The 26,844-nt window shown below is 43.7% G+C and overlaps 1 protein-coding gene across 3 annotated transcripts in view; it reads left to right on the top strand.

Moving 5' to 3' along the window:
• The first annotated feature begins 4,931 nt into the window (after positions 1-4,931).
• DUSP22 (dual specificity phosphatase 22) overlaps positions 4,932-26,844 on the top strand; it is a 63,281-nt gene continuing 41,368 nt past the window's right edge. The window contains exons 1-3 of one of the 3 annotated variants that reach the window (XM_080654070.1): positions 4,932-5,516; positions 15,295-15,328; positions 24,690-24,772. In XM_080654070.1, coding sequence (XP_080510196.1) covers positions 5,496-5,516; positions 15,295-15,328; positions 24,690-24,772 — 138 coding nt within the window. In that variant the 5' untranslated portion in view covers positions 4,932-5,495. The remainder of the gene's footprint in view (positions 5,517-15,294; positions 15,329-24,689; positions 24,773-26,844) is intronic. The other 2 variants (XM_080654069.1, XM_080654068.1) reach the window with 2 other exon arrangements.

Below are 26,844 nucleotides of genomic sequence, written 5' to 3'. Positions count from 1 at the left end.
TAAAGTCTTCGTATCTATTTCAATTTGTTTTACAAAAATGGGGTGAAAAACAAACAAAACTTCACTAAGGAACACTTTAAAGAACATTAGCCGATGGCTGTTAGTTTCCTCTAAGGAGGGCTGCCCTTGACCAGTCAATGTTCAAATGCTCAGCGCTGGGGCTTCCCTTGCCATTTCCCCTTGTCTTCACTTCTGGGCTGCTGGGCCCCTGCAGGCATTTGAAGAAGCAGAAGTAGGCCTCTAAAAGAGCAGCTGGCCACGCAGGTGTAAATGCAGACAAATGAGGCCCTCCAACCAGGGATATCCCACTCCATACTAGATTGCAGGCCACATGGTCACTTTAAATAAGGTTTTATACAGATTTGGAGACTATGAACACGGAACTATATAGAAGGCAACTGGTAAGGGCTCCTAGGTGTGTTTCTTTGTGCCCAGGTGAATTAAGGTAAGAAAGCAAGGCCCACATTGTATCTTTACCAGTCCTGTCAGACCTAAATAAAAAAAGATGATTATTTTACTGAGTCTAAAAGAAATGGTTCAGATTTTGGCAGCTGTTTTGAGCTTGGATCACAAACCATGACTTTTTTTGTTTTGTTTTTTAAGCCATGAAAAGTTTTAAAGGACCTGTTTATTATCTCTGATAGACCCTTTGCAGAGATAGGAAAATACATAGGTCAAGTGAAACCATTCAGACAAGGAAAATAGCCCACCTACAAGATGGATGTCCATAAGCCAGGAAAGGTTTTACGTGACCTATGTATTTTCTTAACCAAAAATCAAAAACAGCATGATGTCAAGGGCAAAGCTACTGAAAGTACTGGGCTCTGCCAACTACAGCTATGGCTGCAATCAAGGAGCATTCAGCAATACATGACAGCACTGTGTGCAAAGACTGACCTCTCTCTCTCTCTCTCTCTCTCTCTCTCTCTCTCTCTCTCACACACACACACACACACACACACACACACACACACACACCAGCTGCATACACTGCATCTGCTTAAAAAAAACGAAGGACAGTAGAACTTTGGTCACTCCTAGATGACAGAGACATCCCACATGGAAATTGCATTGTTCTAGAAAAGGAAGACAGGTAGGTAGACACAGTGTCGATGGAGTAATTGGCCTATAAAAAATGATTCATTATTTGTGAACCTCACACCTGGACAAATGCAGTAACCTCCCAGTTGTATTTTCTTTCCTTCATGAACAAACGTCTGAAAGTTTCTCCACATTGCAGGAACTGGTTTAGGTGTTGGGTATTAAGACAAATGATAATTGGCCTACCTACCCCTAATGAAGCTATGACTTTGGAAACCAGATGTACTGACAATACACAGGCATACGTGTTATGACTTGTAGGCTGACAATTGTGTCACCTTCCACCCAATTTTTGGGGACCAGGGTTCTAACTTCCCCTTTGCCTGATCCTCTGCTCTATATTTTGCGTAATAACTCCATTCTTCCCAGGCTGGCCTTGCCTCTGCCAACCCTCCCAGAAGTTCTACATGCTGACAGACTTCATTGACTCCTAACTAAATGCCTGCTAGCATATCTCCATTTACCTCCTCCCAGATTCTCCAACCCTGTATCTCTGCCCTGTCAGTCTACCTAGATACCCACTTGCCGTTCTTCTCTGATGCCAGTCTCCAGATTTCTGTGCTCTGAGATTTGAGCTTCCCAAACCTCTTAAGTGTAAAGAAGAAACCAAGATCGTAATCAGAAGACTACTTGGAGGCTGAAATCGGTGGCCATCTAGAGGCTGAGGTCACTGAGGGCCCACACTCATGGTCAGCTGTTCTGCATGACCTGCAGCAGTCCCCTGGATACCCTCTTTCTAGACATTCTGGAGAAACGGAAGATGCTTTGTGCTTCCATCTGGTAGTTCTAGATGCCACCATTTTTCTTCTCTTCACAATTCATGAGGTTCTAGTTTTCTTCTACTTTCAGTCATGCTTTGGCTAGGTTAGCTCTTCATTTTAACTTCTTGTTCTTAATTTGTTTTATATTGGACAGTGTGGCCTAAGAATTCTGCAAAGAACTAACATTATCTATCAGTGTAGATTTAACTGGTTATCAAGGGAGAAAAAGAGATAAGGAAAGAATTACAAAGAAGGAAAGAGATTTCATTTCTGTGCCTTTATTATACAGGTAATAGTGGCAGGAAGTACATTTTGCTCTCTGAAGGCTGAAGACATTTCTGATGGTCATAGACAAGGGGTGCTACTGTCAAACGGTAGCAGAGGCCAGGAATACTGCTAAATAGCCTACAATGCACAGGACAGCCCCACAACAAAAAATAATCACCCAGCCCAAAATGTCAGCAGTGTTAAAGGTTGAGAATCTCTAGATTACAGTATGTTCAAAAGGCCAAGGAAGATTATATAACTACTTCTCACTTGGGCAGTTCACCTCAATTCTCTGAAATTATCCATGACACCTGATGACTTGGCTGACTTTAATGGTTAAGCTTCTGCTTGTGGGATAGCACACACTCTCACCTTAAAGTTCAAAGAATTGCTCACTAACCAGCCCTTAACCACATGTATGAACCAGCTGGCCCACATGACTAACAGACCATTTCTCACTGGGCACACAGGAAGGCTTATTTAGGAGTTGTTGCCAACATCTGTGGTGTTTAGTGTGCTGAGAGACAGAAAAATGGCAGGAAGGAAAGTGGATGCAAAAATCTTACATGGAGTGAAATTCTTGTAGGCTTATCGTGCCTTAAAAATTTTATGCAAATAGATTATCCTTTAGATGTGAAGCATGCCAGCATTGACTGGGAGTTTGCTTCCTTCCCTTCTTCCTATCATCAGGAGCTATAAAAGAAGGAGGAAAGGAACGGAGCTTGGAAGTGGGCAGGCCATCAGGTCAAGAGGAGAGCTTCCGCTCTGAGGTGGCACTTCGGAAAGAGAAATAAACGAGGACATGTTGCCAAATTGGATTAGACTTTCCCTTTTCTTTTTTAGTCATAGAAAATGCAAGACTTGACAAACTGATAATAACTGTTACAATGGAGGGAGGTGGTGTGAGGTCTAGAACAGAATGGAGAAAGCAAGAAGACAGTCTTTTATGGAGACTCCCCCACGACACACACAAAATAATAAATATTAAAAACCTGACTCTTCTGATTTATGTTAATGATCTTCTCTTTTCGTATTTAACCAAAAACAATAAAAATTGAGAATGTGAAATCTAAAATGGAGAATCTGAGTATGTGGATATTACAGAGCTATACTAAATGCAGGCCAGAGTGCCAACATTGGCTGTTAAAAGATAGCCTGGCAGGTTCTGAGCCTAGGAGAAACTGTTAAGCAGATGACCTGAGCTAGAGAAATAAGTTTGTTAAGAACTGAATAGGAGAAAGGACATGTTCCAAATGAATGATAAAAAAAATAAAATTGGGTATGCTTTTGTCATTTATAGACAAGTACCGATTTATGAACTGGTTGTGTTCTCAAAAGTTCAAATGGCTATGGCAGCAACAACAGACAAGTAGAGTGGAGGGAAATAGAAGCAGTTCACTGATTGCTGAAAAGGACCTTCAAAAATTCATAGTCCAATGCTTGTCTTAAGGAGGAAGAAAATGGTTCAGAAAAGTTGATCATCTTGCCTAATATCACTCTGAGATTTAGGAACAAAGGTGGGTCTTGGGATTCCCCAAGCAGTCCACTAATCATGCTGTGCTGTCTACAAGAAGGAAGCCAGTAAAAATAATTATGGTGAGGAGCAGAGGAGTAAGAGGTGGGCTGCCCAGATGACTGGGAGACAGGAGGGAGAAGAGGAAGTGAAGGTGGTAGGAAAGGAACACTCAGAAACAAGGGGCAGGAAGTGTGATGCCTGATCTGGGTCCCATCCTACCTAAAGTAAACAATTTGGGTGCATTCTGAGTAGTAGCTTCCTACATGTGGACGTTTAGTTTCACAGAAGATGTGGCATACAAGGAAAGAAATGGCCAAGATAGAGTCCACAAGTTTTCAAAATGTCAGCATTTCTCACTGCTGTTTTCTAAGCCCCCTGAAATTCATTAATTTATTCAACAAATATTTACGGAAGCTCCTATCTGTGCCAGGTGCTGTGCCAGGTGCTGTGCCAGGCCAGGTGACTATAGTAGTAAGACTGGCAAGGTACAGTTCCTTTGGAGTTTGTTTTCTAGTGAGACAGATAAAATATAAGCCAATCAATATGATGATATCCCGTTGTTAAGTGGTATGAAGAAAACACTACAGGATTAATATGGTAGTGACTGGAGTATCTACTTTACTAGTAGATTGGATGGTCAGGAAAAGCCTCTTTGAGGTGACAGTTGGTGACATGCCAAGAGATTAAGATTGAGATGTCTAGGTAGAGAGCACAGCCCACACAAAGGCCCAAGTGCTGATCCGTCCTGGTAGGTTTGAGGAGCCCCCAGAAAGCCCATGCGGCTGTAACTGGTGAGCAAGAAGGAGTAGATGAAATGAGGTCATGGGTGAGCTCAGCCATATCAGACTGCTGCATGTGTTCATTGAGCAAATATTAAGTACATAGTGTGCCCAGGGCATTGATGAGCATACAGAAATGGAACTGAGAAACCCCTATCTCAAGGATTCTGTCCCCAGGGAAGAAGTTAAAGTTTAGTGAGGGTGACCGAATATTCAAAACAACTTTGCTACAGACGGGGACACACTAGATGTACAGAGCCGCGGCCTGAGGTCAGAGATCCGGCCGGCCATCTCCTCCCCCCGGGTAGGGAGGTAGGGTCATTCCGGAGATGAGTAACCGAGCCCACCTTTCCTCAACGGGCGCAACTTCTCGGTCTCCGTGGGTGGGGGCGGGCCACAGAAATCCCCAGCCCGGGCTAGGTCTGCCGCGCGGTGATGAGCACCTGATTCACCGAGCCTGTCCCGGCGGGGCGACGGCTGCTCGGAAGAGCCCCGCCCCCGCCCCGCGAGGTGTCCCAGGGAAGAGGCTGGCGGAAGTCTGGGTGACTCTGCCCTCCCGAGGCGGCCCGTGACGCTCGGCGGGGTGGGGCACGCCTGCGCGACCCCCGCCCCCGCCCCCGCCCCCGCCCCCGCCCGCCGGCTCGGGGACGCGCTTGCGCGCTCGAGGCTGCCGCCCGCCGGAGCCGCGGTCCGCACCCCTCCCCCGCCGGCCACCGGAGCCGGACTACGAGTCCCAGGGAACCGGCGGGGAGGGGGCGAGGGCCTCCCTCGGGGCGGACGGGCTTAGCGGCACCAGTTCCCGGCTGGGACGCCGCTGCTCTGCTCGGCCGAGCCGGGAAGTCCGGGCGGACAGCGGAAAACCCCAGGGTCCAGCCGGGTCGGGAGCCAGCCGCGCCGCCGGACGTCCCAGATTCCCGTTGTTGTTGTTTATAGTCAGTGCACGAAATTCCTCCCCAGAGCCTCCTCCCTCCCGCCCCACCTGCTCCGCGGCCTCCCGGTCCTGCCACTAGGGAGCCTGCGCCCTCAGAGCCCGGGTGTCGGAGCGGGTGCCGGAGCGCGCATTCGGCCGCCATGGGGAATGGGATGAACAAGGTAACGTGTCTGTGTCTCATTTGTGCAGGTTTCGCCTCCACCTCTCAGCCTCCCTCGGGCGGGAGTGCTGGACTCCCCACACGTGCCTCCCGCGGAGGGGGGGGCGGGCGGTGCCTGGGGCGGCGCCGGGCCCTCAGCATTTGGGGGCGTCCCTGTGGGCCCCGCTTCCGGCGCGGAGCCCCCGCCTCCGGGTAGACGGTCTGCGCACCCTTCTCAGTGTGGGTCGCTGTTCCGCTCCCCCTTCCCCCAGCCGCCGATCTCGGGCGCTGAGGTCCTCCTCCCTCTCTCACACCCGGCTCTGGAGGCGTCATCATGGTGTCGTTAGAAAGCCAGTAGTTAGGTGTCTTCTAGTCTCCAACCTCCTTTTCTCCGCAGATATTGTTTATTTTTCGTGTGCACAGACAAGTCCTGTGGACCGAGAATTGACAGGCCCCGAGTCCTCAGGTATTTTAAACACCCCATGTAGGGGCGAGGCGACGGGTGAGAGCACAGACTCAGAGCTGATTGATTCTGGGTTGGGTGGCTGCTGCTACGAGGCCAACCTGTGGGCTGGCACACTGTGCGGATCGTGCCCTCTAGAAATCCGTGCAGCTCTCTTCTCTTGCTCTAGCCGCCACCGCCTGCCCTCGTTTCTTCCTAGGCTGTGGGCTGGTTTTGTACCTTTCCTGCCCCTGGTGGAAGGTGGCAGGAAAGGTACAAGCTCTTCAGCTGAGAGTTGCCAGGGATGTATGTATTCATGTTAAAGGTTATGTGATCTGGTACTGGTGGTTTAAAGGAAAGATTTACAAAAACTTTTTTAAAGCCCTCAACAAACACAAGTTCACAGGTATGTGAAATGGTCCTGGATCAGAGAATAGCTTCTGGTCTGCTTCTCTTTCCCCATTGAATCCCACTTACTCACTTCTCCACATACATTCAGCACTCACGTTCGGTGGATGTAACAATGTGGCTTTCTTTTTTTATTTGTCTCATCACTGGGGTCAGCAATGACCTGGTTCCTTTAGCTGGAGTGTCAAAGGTGGGGTAGGGAGTGTTAGGTGACAAGGTGGGGAAGGAGACTTACAGTAGAAGTAGCCCTGTGTACCTTCTTAACTCCACCTGCCCACATTGTTTCTTGTGTTCTGCAGATCCAGTTGATGAAAGAACTGTGTGTTTTGGGCTTGCATATCTGAGGGTTTTTTGGTAACCAGAATTGTATTCATTGTGTGTGTGGTGTTTTTGTTGGGGGTTGGGGGAGTATATGGTGGGGTAGTGATCAAATTTGGAAACAGACTATTTGGCTTTTGGATAACCACTTGCACTATGTCCCCATTAGTACTGGAATCCTTCAGCAACATGCATGAGTCTTCCGCTTATTAAATTAACACAGAACAACAGTAAAGCCACTTGCACAAGTTTGTGGGCCCTGTCTGCTTTCCCATTAACTGTGGTCATACCTTGGCTTTCCTTTGGTTCTTTCAACAGTATTTCCCACTTAAATTGCTTACTCTGCAGCTCTTTCAGCATTTCATTTATTACATTTATATTATAAACTCAAAAGAACATATTTCACAATACAAATGATTGCCCAAGAGTTCAAAATTAATTTCAGGCTTTTCAGCAAAAAGTCATATCATAAATTTACCCTTCAAAGAAAGTAATAGACTACTTGATGATGTTATTATTATCCTAACCATCTTGTGTTGTAAATAGAACCACTATCTCCAATGTAGAGATGGAGAAACATACAGACAGATTTAGAAACATCCTTAATTCAACAAATATTTATTGTGTACTTGCTATTATAGTCAGGTGCTGTGCTAGTTGAGCGGGTGGGGTGAAAGTGTGATGGTAATGACACAGACAGAACTTTCAGTGTAGACCAGCGATTGCCCAATAGAAATATGTGAGCCAAGTATTTAATCTAGATTTTTTTAGTAGCCACATTAAAAAAGTAAACAGAAAAAGGTCAAATTAAAGTTAGTAATATATTTTATTCAACTGAAATATATTCAGAATTTTGTCATTTCAACATGTATCCAATATATAAAATTATTTATAGAATGGTTTACAGTTTTATGTACTACATCTTCAAAGTCTGGTGTATATTTTATACGTAAATCACATCTCATTTTAAGTACTCAGCCATTGTGGCTAATGGCTACTGTATTACATAGTAGCCATGGGTGTGTGTGTGTGTGTAAGTGAGAGAGAGAAAGAGAGAAGGCCCGCATAAACACAGAGTGGGGAGGAATACAAGCTCCAGGATAAGATAGGCAATTTCAGGAGCATGGGGTAAGTAGATGTGATGAGAGAAGGCTTGAAGTATCATTTAGGCCAGGCCAAGGATCCTCTTGGGTAGAGATGTTTAAGCTGAGATCAGAATGAATTGCTCAAAGTTACAAGGTTAGTTAGTGGCAAAGTAGGTTGCCGGAAACCAGAAATTAAAAGCCTTAACTAGAGTTTGTTCACGTCTTACTGTGTGACTTGGAATTAGGCTTCATATTTTCCCTATCTATAAAAATAAAGGTTGATTTGCAGGATCAGTGGAATTATTATAAGGTGCTAACCATAGAAATGCTTTTCTAAGCACTTTTATGAGTAATATATAATGCTCTTCTAACTGAAAATGTAATTTACAGTACGTGTGTCCTGAGGTTACTGGGACAAGATTTCTTTCCAGTCTGTCAAGTTAGTCATCCTTGGCCAAAGAAAACTTATGAACTAAACAATGCAGATTCCATTCTGACTGCTTGGAGTTTTTACTTATATTTCATGCCCTTGGGAGGATCTTATCCATATGTTCCAGTCTCGGGGAGAGCATCATGCCCATCTCAGTTAGGTATACACAGTGTGTTACAAAGAGAGTATAAGGGAAAAAGGCTTCTTTGTTCTGGCCAATTGAAGATGATGAGGAAATACAGAAAGAGAACACAGCAATTGTGGTCTATTATTTTTTTGAGCCTCATATGTGCCTGCTGTTTATAAAATCTAAGCCTCACTACAGCCCTAGGAGGTCAGCCTTTCTTTTCCTTTTTGTACAGATTGGAAATGGAGACTGGGAGAGATAGTAGCATGATTAAGTTCCTACCAAATGCTAGGAAGTGGCAGGACTGAGTTTGGAACCCAGTTCCCACTGATTTTGAAGATAGGAGAAGCCTTTCCTTTGACTTGGGATGTCAGTTCAGTCCAAATGAATTTTAAAGATAGTAAAAAATAACTTGAGAAAGCTCCCCAGAGTTCCAAATTAATTGCAAAATAGGAAAGCCACCTCCTCTCTTTCTTCATGTTTGACATTGATAAAGCAAAAGGAGAGAAAGGGAGGCAACTAATCACTAATGAGCTTATTGTATGCCAGGGCAAGTCTTGAGACTTTACCTCTGATCCTCACCACAGCGCTGCACAGTAGATACTGTTATTTGTATTCCTGTTTTACAGATGAGGTACACAGAGTTTAAGTGACCAACCCAAAGTTACCCATCTGGTGAGTGGCAGAGCCTGGACTCTAAGCCATATGATTGGGTTCATAGCCATAACACAGAGTGCCTCTGTGCTGCTAAAAGGGTCAGACTAGTAAATGTCTCTGTTGAGGATTGGAGTTAAACTAAATAGGCTATTGCATGCAAATATGTTTCTGTGGAGCCTTTGCAAGCTCCTAATTGACTCAAAGTTCTCTCAAGTGTCTAAACCCCCAAATCTTTTGAAGAAAATGACTACCACATTATCATGTTATTAGTCTTAAGTAGTACTATAATACCCCATTAAAAACATATATCCGGTTTTTCTAGCCAGCATTATATTGGAGAAACGGGCCCAAATGTGTCTCTAAATGTTTTTATCTTGATCAACCTGAACTAATGACCTAGAAGTGGGCTAATATGTTACCATCTTAGGGTAGGATCTGAGAGCATCTTCTGGCTCTGGTTGATGTCTTTTTGCCCATTGACTGAATGGTTGGCTCAATTCATCCAGCACCCAGCTGCCCAGGCTGGTAGCCTCTTCCTTCCTCGGACTCTGCTCTGTGTCCTCTAAAAGCAACCTTCTGGGTGAAAAGGGATGTTGTCCCAGTATTTCATGGGAAACTTGCTTATGGTAATAGGAGGCAAACACTTTAATTAGTGCATCACTTTTAGATGAGAAGCCCACATTGTAAAAGAAAGAGGGACAAGCTAATAGAAAGCCTGACTTAAAGTGTCTCCCACTCTGCTGCTTCATGCTGCAATCTTGAACAAGTTACTGAACGTTTCTTTTCTTTTTTCTTTCAGTTTTTTTTATTTCAAGAAAAACGATTTTAAATATAATACTGTTAAATGCAATAAATATTAATATCTCAAGAAAAATGATTTTAAATATGATGTTACATGCAATAACCACCAATTATTCAAGAAAAATTACCTTACATATAATATTACATACAATAAACATTAATATTTCAAGAATAAAAGGATTTTAAGTATAATAATATTACCAAAACTGTGCTAATATAGTATGACATCACAAAAGTTGTAGGAAATATTAAAAATCTGCAAATAACAGTATTACTTCTATTATATTCTAGTATATTTTTCCCCTCTGGCTCTATTTTTGTTCTTCAAATTTATGTTATTCATTATGTTCCACAAATGAGTGAGATCATGTGATATTTATCTTTCTCTGACTGGCTTATTTCGCTTAGCATGATGCTTTCCACATCCATCCATGCTGTTGCAAATGGTAGGAATTCCTTCTTTTTTTACTGTGAATGTTTCTGAGCTTTGGTTTCTCTATCTCCCTTGATTCACAGGGATGTTGGGTAGTCTCCTATTTGCTCTAAAAAGAGTTTAATAATACTTCCCCCAGTTTCTGCCCAGATTCTTGAGAGAAGCAAATGAGAATTGATTAGAAGACATTTTTACAAAGTGTAAAGTGCAAATCTGCACTTGGATTTGGCACATCAGTAGTTACATTAGTGTTGGCATCTGCTTTGGATATGGTGAACACCTGTGGTGGCATAGCCCTTTTTCTCCTTAGGAAGGTAAAGTAGTATAGTTGTTAAAGGAGTATAATTCAAGGGGAAATAGCTCAGGGGCTATGCCCCCAAGGCAGAGACCAGGTTTCTCAGCCTTTGCAGTATTGAGTTTGAGCTGTAGCATTCTTTGTTGTGGGGACTGTCTTGTGCACTATGTAGGAGGTTTAACACTACCCCAGGCCTCCACTCACTAGATGCCAGTAGTCCCCTCCCCACATGTGACAACTAAAAATGTGCCCAGGTATTACTACTAGATGTCCCCTGGAGGGTAAAATCATCCCTCATTGAGAACCACTTACTTAGGGTTCTTCACTCAGAATCTCCTGACACCTGTGTTATCTGGAACCCAGTCATTCTTAAAAGGCCAAAGAGGGCCTAAGAGGTAGAGAAGCACTGTTTAGTATGGGAAGGAGCTAGAAGGTCAGACATCTTTGTGCTGTTAGATGCTGCAGTTTCCACATGGCGGCACCTGACTTCACTTCCTTCATAATCTATTCAGTTGTCCATTTACCCAGTCATCAAATTATGTTATTGAATACCTGCTATCGTCCAGGCACTGTGTTAGACCCTGTAGTGGGAAATAATGTGCTATCCAAGTTGGTCCGAAGCAACTTACAGAGAGGACTCCCTCTGTGGGAGACAAGTGTACTGTGAGTGGCACACCTGTACAGCTGTGTCTGTGGGGCTGATGGACAGATGGCACTGTGTTGGTGGTCTCTCTATCTTCTCTACACTACCTGCACATTTTCTCTTTTCAGCATTGCAGATTCATTTTATATCGAAGGAACAGATGCTTAAGGCCTGTAAGTGCATGCAAGAGTATTCTCAGATTCTTCCTTTTGTACATGCAAACTGGTTAAGTTCTTAGCCACATGGCATTAAGGAAGTCTGTGACATTTAACCCTTTAGGAATCCCCCAGAGTTTCCCCCCTCACCCGTGGCTTTAAAATTCAGAAAGTCCTTTCTGACCTAGGAAGAATTATAAGCCTTCCTTCACCCCCATTACCTTGTACTACTGCTTGATCAGGAATTTTCTCCCTTATATCTGTTTGGGTTGTGGTCTTAGATTCCATGGCATCTTGAAATATTAAGAAATACTAAGAAATGTTTAAAAAGTAAACTCAAAATATTTCCTGCCTTAGAAACAGTATCCTTTTGTGCTTAAGATCATTCTTGCAGCTAAGGATTTGATTTTATGCATTTTTGTATGAATAGTGTTAGTAAGGTGTGGATGAGAACAATATTGATCAAGGGGAGCCATCAACCATGGAAAGTTTTTAGCATGGTCTCAAAGTATTACTGCAGAAGGAGACTACCTTTCATTACCTATCTCCAGACAGTCCTTTAGCAAAAGTAAGAATCTTTTGACCAGCAGTGTCAGCATCTTCCTTCAGTGATTATCTCTTCATGTGCCAGACTCAGTGTCAGGCTTTTGGGACACAGCAGGGCACAAGACCCTGTTTCAAGGTCAATCAGAAAAGTAAGCAAATAAAATAATTTTAGGTCTTGATAAATGCAATTAAGAAAATAAAACGGTGATACAGTAGAGGTGTTAGGGAGTTCAGTGGTCATGAAAAACCTCCCTAGGAGCTGTCATCTCATAGGAGACCTAAGTAACAAGGAACCACCTAGGTGAACAATAGGGAAAGAATATCCTAGGCAAAGGGGAGGAACAGTTATTTCCAAGGCCCAAAGGTGATTAGGACCAATTCTGAACTTACTCTTTTAGAGTCATAGAATATTCCCAAGTTGCATTTACTAACTTTTTTCCTTGATCTGTCCTTACTTCCTACCAGGTGTGAGTTCACTGTCCATGCTGTCCCAGGTGAATTCTCACCTCTTCCCTGGGCTCCTCTACAAGCATCTGTCTGCTGGAAAATTATTTTGTTTCACTTTGTCTCCTTTTTTGAACTTAGGGATTATTAGTAACAGTAATATTGGGGAAATAGAGTCAATTTTTTTTTTATTTTTAAGTTGGAATTACAGTTTTAAGTATGATTGGTATAGAAATTTAAATGTTTATGGGCTTTTATTCCCCTAGAACAGTGGTCGGCAAACTCATTAGTCAACAGAGCCAAATATCAACAGTACGACGATTGAAATTTCTTTTGAGAGCCAAATTTTTTAAACTTAAACTTTTTCTAACGCCACTTCTTCAAAATAGACTCGCCCAGGCCGTGGTATTTTGTGGAAGAGCCACACTCAAGGGGCCAAAGAGCCGCATGTGGCTCGCGAGCCGCAGTTTTCCAACCACGGCCCTAGAAAACAAAAATGGAATTTTTCTCCCTGCCAGTGGGCAATCCTCCAGCCGTCCTTGATCTTGTTTTGTAATTTTATGTGGCAGAAACTGCAGAAACTGAGATTGAGCAATTTGCTTTTTATTTCCAGCCCTTGAAACTCTAGCTTACTCTTCTGGTCTGGAAAATTGAGTTAAAAGTTTACTGACATAACTCTGTTCTCTCCTTATAGTACTTAAAAATATTTTAACTGAATACAGAATGTGCATCTTAAATGACTTTAGTAAGTTGGCTTTTTTATTTTAGTAAGCTCAGATCTCTGCCTTTGCCAGCTCTTGCCCTGGCATCCCTCAGGGTGCTGCTTTCCTCAGCCCAGCCCCAGTGCCCCAGCCTGGTTCACTGACCCCAGACGTAAACCAGCCAGGGCAGAAAGGGACAAAATTTGATCTCACAGGTTTCATTCACCATTTGTTTTCATATCTCTCCTTTCCTTGCTTTTACTCCTCCCACCCTATTCATATTATTTATTTGCTCATTGAAAAAAATATTTACTAGTACTTGAGTACCTACCAATCTAGGGGAAACCAGTTGAGTTTAGAGAAAACATATTCACACATATGATGCAGGCAGCAGATAAATTAGACTGTTGTGGGCAGTAGTCAGCCTGCACTTGTGTTTTACTTACTTATCGCAATGTTTAAGATTGTTTTTCTTAATGTAGTTGACAGTGTTTGAAAATTGGGTTGTTTCCCATAAAACCTGGATGCTGGGTTGGGGGGCTTGGCCTGTGTCTTCCTTGGATGAGGGGAAGATAGGGGAAGGTGCTAGACATAGGGCAGAGGCTGTAGACATAGCAACCTCGGTCCTTGCAAGTCTCACTTGCTGAGGTGTCATATGTAGGTGTCATCCTGATAGCTACTTGGAGCCCTAAGAAGATCTCAGTCTGAAATGTCACATGATGAGCTTTGCACGTTGCAGGTAGGTTGAGGAATCTTTGGCATTGCCAAGTCCAGAGGTAGGGAGATGTCTAGGAAGCTATTGCAGTAAGTCAGAGGGGAGGGCTGAGGAGTAGAAGGAAGTGCTTGCTAGGTGGAGTCCAGAGGAGGGAGGAGTCTCCTGTCAGTAACCTCCAACTGGTCCATGGAGTACGGGTGAGGCTGCTGCTTTCAGGGTGGGTAGGACTTTGCTAGTTGGTGACTTGCCTGATGGTCTGTGAAACTTATTTGCATTTGTGTATTTTTTCTGGATTAAAAGGCCTACATCAGGGTCTGTGGTCTCAACAAGAGAACCCAAATGTGGTTGCTTTGTATAGAGTAGGTCAGGCCCTACAGTCGTTTCTGCATATACCATCGGTTTTTAGCAAGGCAAAGATGCCCAATAAAATCCATGCCCTGAAGAGCGTCACTGGGTGCTGCTTTCAGATCTCTTAGTGGAAGTGAGCAAAAAATAGGGAGTGTGGAGCAGAGCCGGGTACAGGGTAGTGGTGCTGACATGAGGGTGTTGCTTGGGCACTGGGGGTCTGTAGGGAAGTGTCATCAAGACCTGTGTGCTGTGTGCACTGAAAAATCTGTCTGGTACTGTAGCTTCTGCAGCAGTGTCCCTAATTGGACTTTAGAGTTTCCATACAACGTATTGGAAAGACAAGAATGAGTTTCTGGTTTCGTATTTTGCAAAGTGTGAAAAATAAGTCCCCGTTCTCATCTCAGATCTACTGAATCATTTTATATGGGGACTGGGGCTGGGGGCTTGTCCAGAAATTTGAATTTTTAACAGATTCTGGTGGATAGTTTGGTTTGAAAACGCTGTCTTAGGAGAAGTAGACATTTAGGAGCAAATGTATGTTCTTAATTAACATGCCCATTTAGACAGTCCATTCATTCATTTAGCAATTTTTTGTTGAATGATAATCATGGGCTAAGCCCTGAGCCAGAAGCTGGGTGTGCAGCTGTGAGTGACAGGATGTGTTTGCTGCCCAGAAAGTTTTCCAGCCCAGCAGCAGGCACAGACCTTCACCTTGTAGTGCCCCTGTGATAGCATCACTACAAGGAGAGCACAGCAGACTGTGGGCACTGAAGCAAGGGTCTACTGCAGACTTGGGGATCAGGATAGGCCTCCTTTGGGCATGAGTTATAGCTGCCTAACAGTGGGAACAGCATGCACAAAGGCCTCAGACAGCAGAGGGCAGGTTTGCTAGAGCTGTGAGAGAAGCCTTGTAAATGCAGCAGGTGTAGAGGGTGTGTGTAGAGTATACTGAGAAAAGGAGGAGTCATGGAGAATCCTGGTCTTTCAAGTTCCACGAATCGATGGGCACCAACATGCGACCATCAATCGGTTATTTGGGCAGGCTTACTATTGGGCATGGGAAGGCAAGAGCCTGGAGCAGGGGTGCTCGCTTGTGTGTGATGTCCATCTAGGGAGGTGCTGGGAGTGGATGTGGCAGGTGACATGCCTGAGCTGTGCTCCAGCTACTCTGCTGAGGGTTCAGCCTCTATACGCAAAACACTGTCAGTTTTAGGTCCCTAACACTCACATCTGGTCTGTGTCTCTTCCCTAGATCCTGCCTGGCCTGTATATTGGCAACTTCAAAGGTGAGTTCTCTTTTCTTTTGTATTATTGTGGTAAAATATGTATAATGTAAAATATGCCATTTTAACAATTTGTAAGTGTACAATTCAGTGGCATTAACTACATTCGCATTGCTTGTAACCATCCTTCTCCAGAACCGTTTGATTTCCCCAACTGGAAGTTAGTACTTTTAATACCCACTTAAGTACTAATGATAGTACCCATTAGACTCTACCTCCTTCTCCCCACTCCAGCCCCTGGTAACCACCATTCTACTCTGTGTCTATGAATCTGACTATTCTAGGGGCCTCACATGAGTGAAACCATGCAGTATTTGTCCTTTTGTGTCTGGCTGGTTTCACTTGGTATAATGTCCGTAAGGTGCATCTATGCTGTAGCATGTGTCAGAATTGTCTTCCTTTTTAAGGCTGAATAATATTCCATTTTATGTATATACCACATTTTGTTTATTCATTCATCTATTGATGGACATTTGGGTTGCTCCACCCAAAGGTAAGTTTGCTTTTTAAGAGGTCAGCTTTAGCCTTCTCACCCATGATGGAAACAAGGCGTAAACTTGGTTTATTCAAAGTCTGGTCTGGAGGTGGCCACCACTTGTGCTAGACCCCTTATGGACTGGACCCTCATCCTCATGCTGGACCTCTTGGCCAGTGTTGACTGAGTGGTATGAGCTTGCAGGTTCCAATTGGACCTCTTACCTTCATTTTAATTCTGTACACATGTTCGAACATGATATAAAGAAGATGGCCGAAAGACTCATTTAGCAGCCATGTAATTTATTTATAATCTTTTATCATTTTTTTTCTAGTTATTAATAAATTTTCAGAAACCTGTTTTTTTAATCACCTGGGAAAAGTAAGAGGCAATTTTATCTTTAGCAGATTATTCTTATCTTGTATTGACTTTTCTTTTTATACATTTTTCTGCTGCTTGTTCAATACTAGAGGCCCGCTGCATGAAAATTCTGGAGGGGGTGACCCTCAGCCCGGCCTGCCCCCTCTCACAGTCGGGGCGCCCTCAGGGGCGGGAAGCGACTCAGCGATCAGGGGAAGGTGACGCCTCTGATCACACCTCCACTGCTGCCACTGCCGGCAGTGCAAGCCTCGGCTGGCCCTGCTTACCTGAGCCTCGGGTGTCCCTGGGCATCTGGGAAGCTGCCATCTGAGGCTTGCCTGCACCTCGGGCCCACCGTAGGTGGTTGGGCAGCCGCCATCCAAGGCTTGCCTGTACCTTGGGCTGGTCCTAGGCAGCTGGGCAGCTGACGTCTGAGGCTTGCCTGCATCTCGGGTGTCAGCTGGGCAGCCGCCATCCGAGGCTTGCCTGTGCCTCAGGCTGGCCCTAGGCGGCTGGAGGGCTGAGGGCCAGTCCGGCCGCACTGTGTACCTGCCGCCCCAAAAGGACTGTGGGACTCTGGCGGGGCTGAGGGGACTGGGTGCTGTCATCTTGTGGCTATGGGCGCCACCATATTTGTGATGGTGTGATGGTCAATTTGCATATTCCCTCTTTATTAGGTAGGATGTGTTTGATTTGCTGTCAGCTATTGACTTTTTATTTTTAGCTTATCTGTCTCAAAATGTTCTGTGGTCACAGAGGTGAGTAGAAACCCAAGGAGCCAAGTGAATGATGGCAAACAGACTTTTGATTTCCAAGGAGGGCTGGGTGCCCATGATGTGTGACACTGAGTGAATTTAGTGAAAACTGGTTCCTGAGCATGGAGACAACAGGGTGTGCTGAACAGGAGAGAATACACAGAGGAAACCTGCAGAAACCAGCCAGCCTTGTTGGGCTGAGAGCCAACTTTCATCATAGGATCTGAGACTCCACCCTCCTCAAGCAGGCCAACACACACGGCTGTCAGTTTCTGGTTGTTGCCTAAATTTGTGAATTCAGAATCAAGTTGATTGTAAAAACAACCTGTATGATTTCTCTGCATAATAATTGTTCCTCTTTTTCCCAGAAAGCTCCCAGCTTTGCTTGTTCCCTCAAAGAGAATTAAGCACAGGAAGCTGACAGCTAGCTGCTAATTGCTACTAGAACTCATTAAAAATAGTACTGGAGTTCCTAAATCAGTGAGCTTTGTAGTTTGGGAAAAGCATCAAGTGGTAGGGAGGTGCTCAGTAAAGCTGGAATCTATTAAAGAGCCAGTATCTTTAGGGGTTTATTTAGTGAGTTATTATTAACTGCTTTCATGGGGAGAAAGAATGTCTTTGAGTTTGAAACAGCGTTTAGGATAAATTCTTAGAAGTAGAATTATTAAGTGAAGTGTTTACAAATTAAAAATTGTAGCCCTAGCCGATTTGGCTCAGTGGATAGAGCATCGGCCTGCGGACTGAAGGATCCCAGGTTCGATTCCGGCCAAGGCCATGCCTGGATTGCGGGCTTGATCCCCAGTAGGGGGCGTGCAGGAGGCAGCCAATCAATGATTCTCATCATTTGATGTTTCTATCTCTCCCTCTCCCTTCGTCTCTAAAATCAATAAATATATTTTTAAAAATTGTAATAAATACCAACCAAATTAAATACTTCTGCCAACAGTTTGTGAGAGTTTTATCCTTACACATAGAAGGTTACTTTCTTATAAAGGGACATTATGCACGACTTTAAGGAAAGATTTAACACTCTTTTTGTACTAAAATCTGTACCTATTTTCTGAATATTCAGTGACATAGGAATCCTTCACGGTTCCAGGATTCTTGCTTTGTGGGTTTCACCCATTAGAGAGTTCTGCAGCAACCACACTGTCTTTGTTCAGGCGGTGATGCTTTGTTGTTGCCTTCAGCTATTCTAACATTAGTATGTGGTTGTGTTTTATTTTATTATTTTTTAAATTTCTTTATTGATTAAGGTGTTACATGTGTCCTTATTCCCCCATTACCTCCCCTCTTTCCCCCACTCATACCCTCACCCCTCTGTTGTCTGTGTCCATTGGTTAGGCTTATATGCATGCATACAAGTCCTTTGGTTGATCTGTGGTTATGTTTTATTCACATATTAATTCACCAAGCATTTCTTAAACACTCATCAAGTGTCAGGCTTATCTACACAAGAAGCTGGGAAGAAGTGATGTGTCCATATAGTTGCCTGTGAATTTACTCATTTATTCCACACACTTGTTGCAAGGCACTGTACTAGGAGTCTGATGTGGATACGTATCCTGGTCCTCCAGCATGTAGTGAGCAGGGGAACAGATCCTGCAGAGTTGATCTTATCTTGGAATTTAGCTACCCACAGCCCATGAGCCAGATGTTTGCCCTCGACACTAAGCAACCTCTGTGTGAGAGCGGATGATAACCTTGGCCCTGGGGCTGAGCCAGACAGTGCAGCAGAAGCACCCATTTCATGCCTGGTACGTAGCAGTTCCACCAGGGGCAGGCTCCTCACCCTCCTCGTCTGGAAATGGGAACCATACACCTCCTGTGGGCAAACTTCTGCTGTGGGAAGGATATAGCTGTTCCTAGCACCCACTCCATGCCAGGTGTGCAGTAGGTGCTGATGAGATTACATAGCAAGTGTGGAGCCCGAGGTGAGAGGATTGTGGCTTCTCTAGGATACTGTCCAACTGCCATCTGTGCTTTAGCATGACATCTCATTTAGTCATTTTTTTTATCTTTTTAAATTACAAATAATGTATGCCTACTACACCCAATCACCAGTATAGAAATGTTTAAAGAAAAATTAATGGAATTCCTTTTTACTCTCTGAGAGATCTTTATTTTTCAGAGTGTATGGATCAGCACCACTCCTCAGGTCTTAGTCCTGGTGGCCATTGTCTCCTCCATTCCACCATCTAATGCTCTTCTGTACTACTTCCTCCCTCCCTTCTATTCCCCCTCCCTCGCCTCTCCTTCCTCCCTCCCTCCCTTCCTCCCTCCCTTCCTCCCTCCCTTCCTCCCTCCCTTCCTCCCTCCCCCCCTTCCTTCCTTCCTTCCTTCCTTCCAGTAGAATCCTCTGCATGTCACACTGCAACTTCCTTTTTTTTTCCTTTTTAACTTCGCAATGATTTACAAACAATTTCCCTCACCTGGTGATTTTTCTGCCTAGAGAAAAACCCACAGACAAACCCGGCTTCTGGATCCCAGTCTTTGATGAAAGCCTCTCATTTGAGAAACCTGTAACTGGCAGCTGGCTCTGCCCAGACACAAGGCAGGGAGTAGAAAATTCAAAGATCAGCTTTTCCCTGCCTAGGCCAAGAGGGTGGGGTTAGCTGCTTCCTCACAACTTAGCAAGTGCAAAAGTGAATGTCAGCAGACACAGGAAGCCCTCATTGTTTGAAGATGTCCACAAAAATCCAGAAAAGTGGGAAACAAACTCGGGCTCTGTGTGTGCAGGTGATGTGTGTGGGCACATGTCTGCGGTGTCAGAGCTTTCGTTCCGTAAGAATTGCTATGGTTCCTGTCTGAACAACCAGACTGAGATGGTGAGCTTCTAATGGGTCCCTGCGGTGGGCACTGTCAGCTTAGCCTGGGGGAGCTGGGTGTGGAGCACAGAGCGAGAGCTGGGAATCAGATCTCTTTGAAGTAACCGTGCATTTGGAAACATTCAGATGTGATGGAGACTGAAGCCCATACCACAACCTTTGGACTTAATCTGGTCATGATGATGATAATAATGACGACAATACCATTTACCACATACCAGCCAAGCACTGTTCTCAGCATTTTATATCATTTGGTACTTCCAGCAACCCTTTGAGGTGGTACTTTTGCCATTTTCCTACATTATAGGTGAGAAGAGTGAAGTACAGAAAAAGTTGCCCAAGCTCAGGACCAATAAATGTCAGAGCCAGGATTGGTAGAGAAGGGAAAAGGTAGAAACTGCCCCATTTGACCCCCAATCCAGGTTGGAGATAGATCTACTTAAAGGTTGAACCCACTAACAGTTAATTTATAACTAGAAGTTATTACAGTGCATAGTAATTTGTAACTAGAAGTCTCAGTTTTACAATGTGAAGCATAACTGCAAATGGATTGGAATCTCTTGCCCATCACTCGGCAGATTCTCAGCTTGGGAGGCAGAAGTTGTTTTGGAAATAACTTTGAACATGGCTTGGGCTTCCGTGTCAGAGCAGAAGGGATTTGGTCTCTTTATAGCAGAGACCTTCCTTCTCCCCTCCTGCCCCCCTCACCCTGCATGGCCATCCTTTTGAGTTCACAAACAGTGCAGCAGGTGCTTTGAGTATTGAACAGGCATTGCCAAAGAAGTTCTTTCCTCCCAAGTGTATGTTTTTCTTGACCATTTGTGTTGCTAGTGTTAATTTCTAATGTTTCTTTGAATATATTTTTGTTAATTTTATTCAGAAGAAATTCTGCTTGACTTTGTTGGACTAGCTTATTTCCCATAGCCATTCTGGCATCTCCTACATCCTGGGACTTTTTACCCCTGTCCATCTTCTGTGTCAGTATAGAATGTTAACTTTCCTTCCTGAGGAAGCATGTGGCTGTCACTTTGGCCTTTAGGACAGCATCTTATAGGAATCCACCTGCTCCCTCCATGAGGTCCACCCAGTAATGGGTGGAGTCTTCCTCCCAGTAAGGCAGGGAACATTCAGTAGCAGAGAAGAATATGTTGGGTGTTTCTGTTTAGTGCTCCCATTCTGTGAAGGTGACAGTTCCTCTTCAGAAGGCCCGCTAAAGCAGACCTGGTGGGAGGGAAGAGTGTCGGAGATGGGGAGGGTAAAGGGAGACAGGCGACAAGGAGTCCAGGGCCAAAGGAGATGGTGGCAGAGAGAGGATAAGAACATGGTTAGCTGTTTTTCACCAATAAGGGGCTGTCTGTTCATTTACTTATTAATGCAAGTTCCATTGAATTTTGTGAACAGTATTTTTAAATTTTTGTCTTCTTTCATTATAAAAAAATGTAGACTTATCAGTTAAAATGAAATTTAAAAATCCAAACATGAACCCTGGCTGGATAGCTCATTTGGTTAGAGCATTATCCAAAACGCCAAGGTAGCGGGTTCAATCCTCATCAAGGCACATATAAGAAGCAACCAGTGAGTGCATGAATAAGTGGAACAAGAAATTGATGTTTCTCTCTCTCTTTTCTCCCCTTCCTCTCTCTTCATCTTGGTCTCTCTCTCTCTCAAATCAACAAAATAAAAAATAAAATAAAACCCAAACATGATGGAGATGTTAGAATGAAAAATTCCCAAAACCTCCTATCCTGAGATAACCATTGTCAGCACATTTTCCTGTAGACTTTTTTGCATTTGAATTCTAAACTGTAATCTTCCCATTGATTTTATTAATACTGACTTACTGTGTTTGTGATGACAAGTGTCTGTGAATTGTTTTCTAGCTTAGAAATGGCACCAACATACTGCAGTGAGGCAGGGCCCCCATGTAAAGTGCACACAGCCTTCCTTCCAGAGTTCTTATTCCAGGGTAGGGTGTGACTATGTAGGTGTGTAGGGGGCCTGGGAGCCTGCATTTCCAGCATGCTTCCAGGTGATGCCTAGCTTCTGCTTGACAGGCTCCAGTTTGAGCAGCACAGGACTGAGTCCTGCACCTCCAGGCTACGCATGTGCATGTCAGTGAGCTGATAACCCCCTGGTCAGAGTCTCACAGCTGCATTCGTAGCTCATTCCGTAGTTATAGGCAGCCACCCAGAACCATCAACAATATGGAGTCCTGAGGAATAAAAGGTTCAGTGTCATCAGTAGCTTTGATGAAACATTTTGTGCACTCTCAAGTTGATGGGCATAGCCTGTGCTTAGGGAAAGGGTAACAGTGTGGGTGTTGCTTTAAGGAAAGAAGAAGCACAGAGCAAAAGGAGCATAGTCCTCCAGGAACTGCCATTTTCTTTGGAGTCAGTGTCTTATTTGTGTGTTGAGTGGTCTTCTGTATGCAAATATGTGTAATCTTATTCCCAAACCACTTTTTTTTATTGTTCATCTTAATCTGTGTTACAGAAGCATATTTATGGGGTGATGAAAATGTTCTAAAGTTAGATTGTGGTGATGATTAAAAAACTCTGCATATACTAAAACCCTTGAGTTGTACACATTAAAAAGGTGAATTTTATGGCACATGAATGATCCCAGTAAAGCTGTTTTTAAAAAGACAAAAACTGTATTTAAACAAATACTGACCATTAAATCCAAATCTTAGGCAGGATCAGAATCTGGAAGCTCCTGCCCTCGAGTGTCCTGAGCTTGCCTTAAAGAGTCCATCTCCCCTGCCTTTCTGTCTGTCTCCTCTGTGAACACTAGATGCTCTAGTTGCTCTTGTTTCATTTGTAGATTCACAAATGCACTAATGTGATTACTGGAAAATCACATTTTGGCGAGAATGTGGAGACTGGCAGCCTGTTGATCCCAAATAATTCCAGTTCCTGCCTAATTCAGAGCTCACTGAGGACTGCACCTTGGTGATAGATAGCTGGTGGGGAGGGTCAGAATGGAGTCCTGTGTGTGTGAGAGAGATGGCTACTGTGCATATCTGAATTTGAAGCTTGAGATGGCTAGAGCAGTGAAGAGAGTCTTAAAATCAATATTTTAATATTACTTTTAAAGTTTTTTTTTCTTTCTTTAAGTGTGGTGCATAATCATTGCAGAATATTTACAACAGTATTCTTAGGTTTTGTTCCATCATCAAGGCTCATTAGAAATGCATTTTCCTCAGCCCTGTCTTAGACCTTGAATTAAGTTGGAGCCCAGGAACCTGCCTTTTTAACAAGCGACCCCCCCCCCCCAATAGTTCATAAGCATGTTAAACTTTTAGAAAATATATAAAAAAGAAAAAAATGAAAACACTTGTAATTACCTCTGTCCCAATTATGCCCCAATTAATTGATTATCTGTCTAGACTTAGTGGGACAAACGCAGGTGACCAGGGGTCAGCAATAATGGCCTATCCCCTGGTACTTCAGTGTCTAGACAGCTGAGCCGAACCGGAACACGTGACACACAAGACGGAATTAGTATGCGATCACACAGGGTTTATTTACCTATTCCTAGTGGGTCCTGGGTTCCAGCAAAGGCCACCCGGCGATGCACACTGAAGGACAGACAACGAAAACAGAGGCAGGCAGGCAGCCGCAGTTGGTTCAGGCTCACACAGCAGAGCAATCAGGGGCTTGTCTCTCGGAGCAACGTGGAGTCCTCCTCTTATTGGGCAGGAGACCTCAACTGAAGACGGTCTCAGGGTTATATAGACCGTGGTAAACAACTCGTGTCCTTATCAGTGTGGGCCAGATGGTGTGCCTTATGCTGGGTACAAGGCATTTGCACTTTAAGGGCTCAGAGCTTTTACATCAAGATAGTGGGGTGTTCATTAATTTTGGAAGTTACAGAGTATTGGGGGTTTCCATACAGCAAACATTTCACACAATAATAATTTCATACATTAGAGGGGTTACATTATTATAACAACCTCTCTTAAAGATGACCACTTTTGGGGCTAATTCTTTACAGCAGTTTTACCCATCTACGTGTGTCTGTCTTTATGTGTTTTTACAAATTTTATTTATATTGTATTTATAGTTTTGTACCTGTTTTACCCTCTGTTTAACATTATATCCTGAGCATTTTCCCATGTCATTAAATATTCTCCAGAAACATGATAAACAGTTAACTTTCGGTCTGTTTTACCCTCTATCATTTTATAAAGCTCAGCCCAGGCCAGGACAGGGGCAAGTGACCACCTTATTTCTTGCTGGACCTGTTTTGTAAATTAGAGATGGGTTTCAATGTGGTGAAATTCATGCAGTCTTTATTCTACATTGGAAAGTAATGTAATGGGTGTCTCCTTGGTTTCATATGCAGATAATTTAATAGCCGACTCATAACTTAGGGACAATTCTGTTTAGCATTTCTAGAAAATGTTCCATTTTTACTTTTGCCCTAAAGTGAATCTATGTAAACCACAGTCTTGTCTGCATGTCTGGACCCATTCCTACTTTTGACATCAAGGCAGGGTCATCTCTGGCAGGTTCCTATTTTTTTACACAGTAGTGAGTCTTTTGTGATTAATTTTAACTTGGATTATTAATCATTAAAAGGTAATTTTAATACATTTTAAACATCTTTAGTGTTATGTGTTTTATTGGGTCTACAATTTGACAATTATCACCTACAAAATGATCTCATGGGTTCACTTCCTTTAAACAGCAGTACTCATGATCACAGTGTTTATCTTATTACCTTTCCATCTTCTGAGCCAGTCAGAAATAAACATAGTTATCTGCAAAACACATAAAAGAGATAGCCCTCTAGTCCCTAGACCTAGATTATTTTGGGTGTGGTCAATTATGAAGTTTCAAGAAAGAAAGATGTAAGTCATTTTGGGGGCATTTTCTGACTAGATTTGAGGAGGAATCCCTTGCAGAGAGTAATGACATGCCCATCTTTTTCTTCTGTGACAGATGCCAGAGATGCAGAACAGTTGAGCAGGAACAAGGTGACCCACATCCTGTCTGTCCATGATAGTGCCAGACCCATGTTAGAGGTAAGAACGTGTGCTGGGGTGCAAGGGACACCCGTGTGCTCCTGTGGTTGCTGTTGTGCTCAGGGAACTACATCCATGACCTGCCTATGGAATGTGGAGGGTGTGTTGTTCCCATTGTCTCCTGCTACATTGCCAGCTTGGCTTTCTTGACTATGTACCAAAGTTAAGTTGATGCTGCACTGATTTCCCTCTGGGTTTAAAGGACATTTCAGACCCATTTCATTCCTTCAAAATTATCTCCAGTTATAGAATGCAAAAGAATCTGGGCTGCTCATTTCCTAGTTGTTGTTTTTTTCCCCCACGTAAGCTCAATTATGTACAATTTGCATTTGGGAATAAAAGATAATGGGAGATAAGTCGTCACTGGAGATTTCCCACGGCTCCTCTGGTATAGAGGCTGTCAGTGTAGAAGCTGTTGTGTATTCGGTTTTCAAGTAAACAAGGTGTGTCGGCCTGTACATTAATTCCCAAATCATCTTCAGTGTTACCCCAATGGACTGTTTGAGCTGTTGTCGAGGAGCCAAATCTGTTTGTCTGTTAGCCTTGGCAGAGCCCAAGTTACCTCTTTTTAGGAAAGTAATGCATGTGTGGTTGTAATGTGTATTGTGTTTTCCTGTTGTAGGGTAGGGTGTTGGAGAAAATGGGGCGATTTGTTCTGAAAGAAATAATCCTAGTTCAAGCTGTTTTCATTTAAATTCATATTATATAAGAATAGATCATACACTTTTATTGTTAATCTATTTTCCTTAGCCATTAGAGCTGCCACATTAGAGTTAGTATAGGACAAATGAAGACATGGAGGAAGAAGTGATTCTGTAAAATGTTGTATAGACAACTGTAGGTGGTAAGCAGCTCGGACCATTTCTTGAGATCTGTGAGCTGGCACTTCTGTTTCAACTCATACTTCTTATTAAGGTGCTATAATTTGTGTTGCAGCAAGGTTTCATTGAAAAACACAGCAATAGCACACCATTTTTTGGGAACATAACAGTTCCATTTTTTCATCTATGAATGATAGTTTATATTTAAAGCATAGCCAGGCTATGGCCACCATCGTAAGTTAAATATAAACAGTCATGATTGATTTCCTCTTAAATCATAACATGAGACTTGAGGTTTCCTTTATTTAATGAATGACATAGATGTCCTTCCCTCCTCACCCTCCTGACTCGATGCTCCATTTAGCGGAGCACGTTGTCCTTGTCCTGTATGAACATGGCCCTTGACCTGTCCCATTGTAGCTCCTGCTAGATACAAGATCTGCAAGTGTTGGAAGTAAAGGAGCTCCAGCCCCGATCTGCCCAACCTCTCATTTTACACATGGGGAAATGAAGGGCTAGTGAAACAGGTGGGATTTTAGCCCAGTGTAGAGACCACTGTTTGCATAAAACCCTCAGAGCTGTGGATAACTGTGTTCCCATCAATAATATACTGCATATTTCTTTTTAGTCCCTACATATCTCAGTCTGACTTCACAAGTAATTCATGAATACATTCTTATTAAAAAAAAAAAAATAGAACAATAGCCTCTCTGATGTAACAACTGCTCACATTAAGTTATTGGAATAGAGGAGTTTCACCGGGCAGGGATCAGATGGCCCAGGGGTCCTCAAACTACGGCCTGCGGGCCACATGCGGCCCGCTGAGGACATTTATCTAGCCCGCCGGGTGCCGCTGCCTGTCCTGCTTAGCAGCCGACTCGTCCCGGGCCCGCAGTGCGCATAGGAATTTGTTCATAGTTTTCTTTTTAAACTATAGTCCAGCCCTCCAACGGTCTGAGGGACAGTGAACTGGCCCCCTGTTTAAAAAGTTCGAGGACTCCTGGTTCAGACCTTTGGTGAGCCCCTGCCTGATGCCCATGGCTGCTTCTGTCTTAAATTGCAGCTCTAGTTCCAGAAGCCACACACTCACCAGCCTGGGCTAGGTCAGGGATATTAACTTGTTTGGAGTAGGTAGGGAATTAACAGATAGATTTGATTCTTGAGCAGCCCTATGTTTTGCTGGTCCTGATCCCTAGAGTGAAATAAGGACAGAGATAAAGGTGAAAGGGCAGATTGTATGCAGGGCCGAAC

Source organism: Plecotus auritus (assembly GCF_963455305.1).
Source record: "Plecotus auritus genome assembly, chromosome: 2".
Lineage (NCBI taxonomy): Eukaryota > Metazoa > Chordata > Mammalia > Chiroptera > Vespertilionidae > Plecotus > Plecotus auritus.
This window is presented reverse-complemented; position numbering and strand designations above follow the sequence as displayed.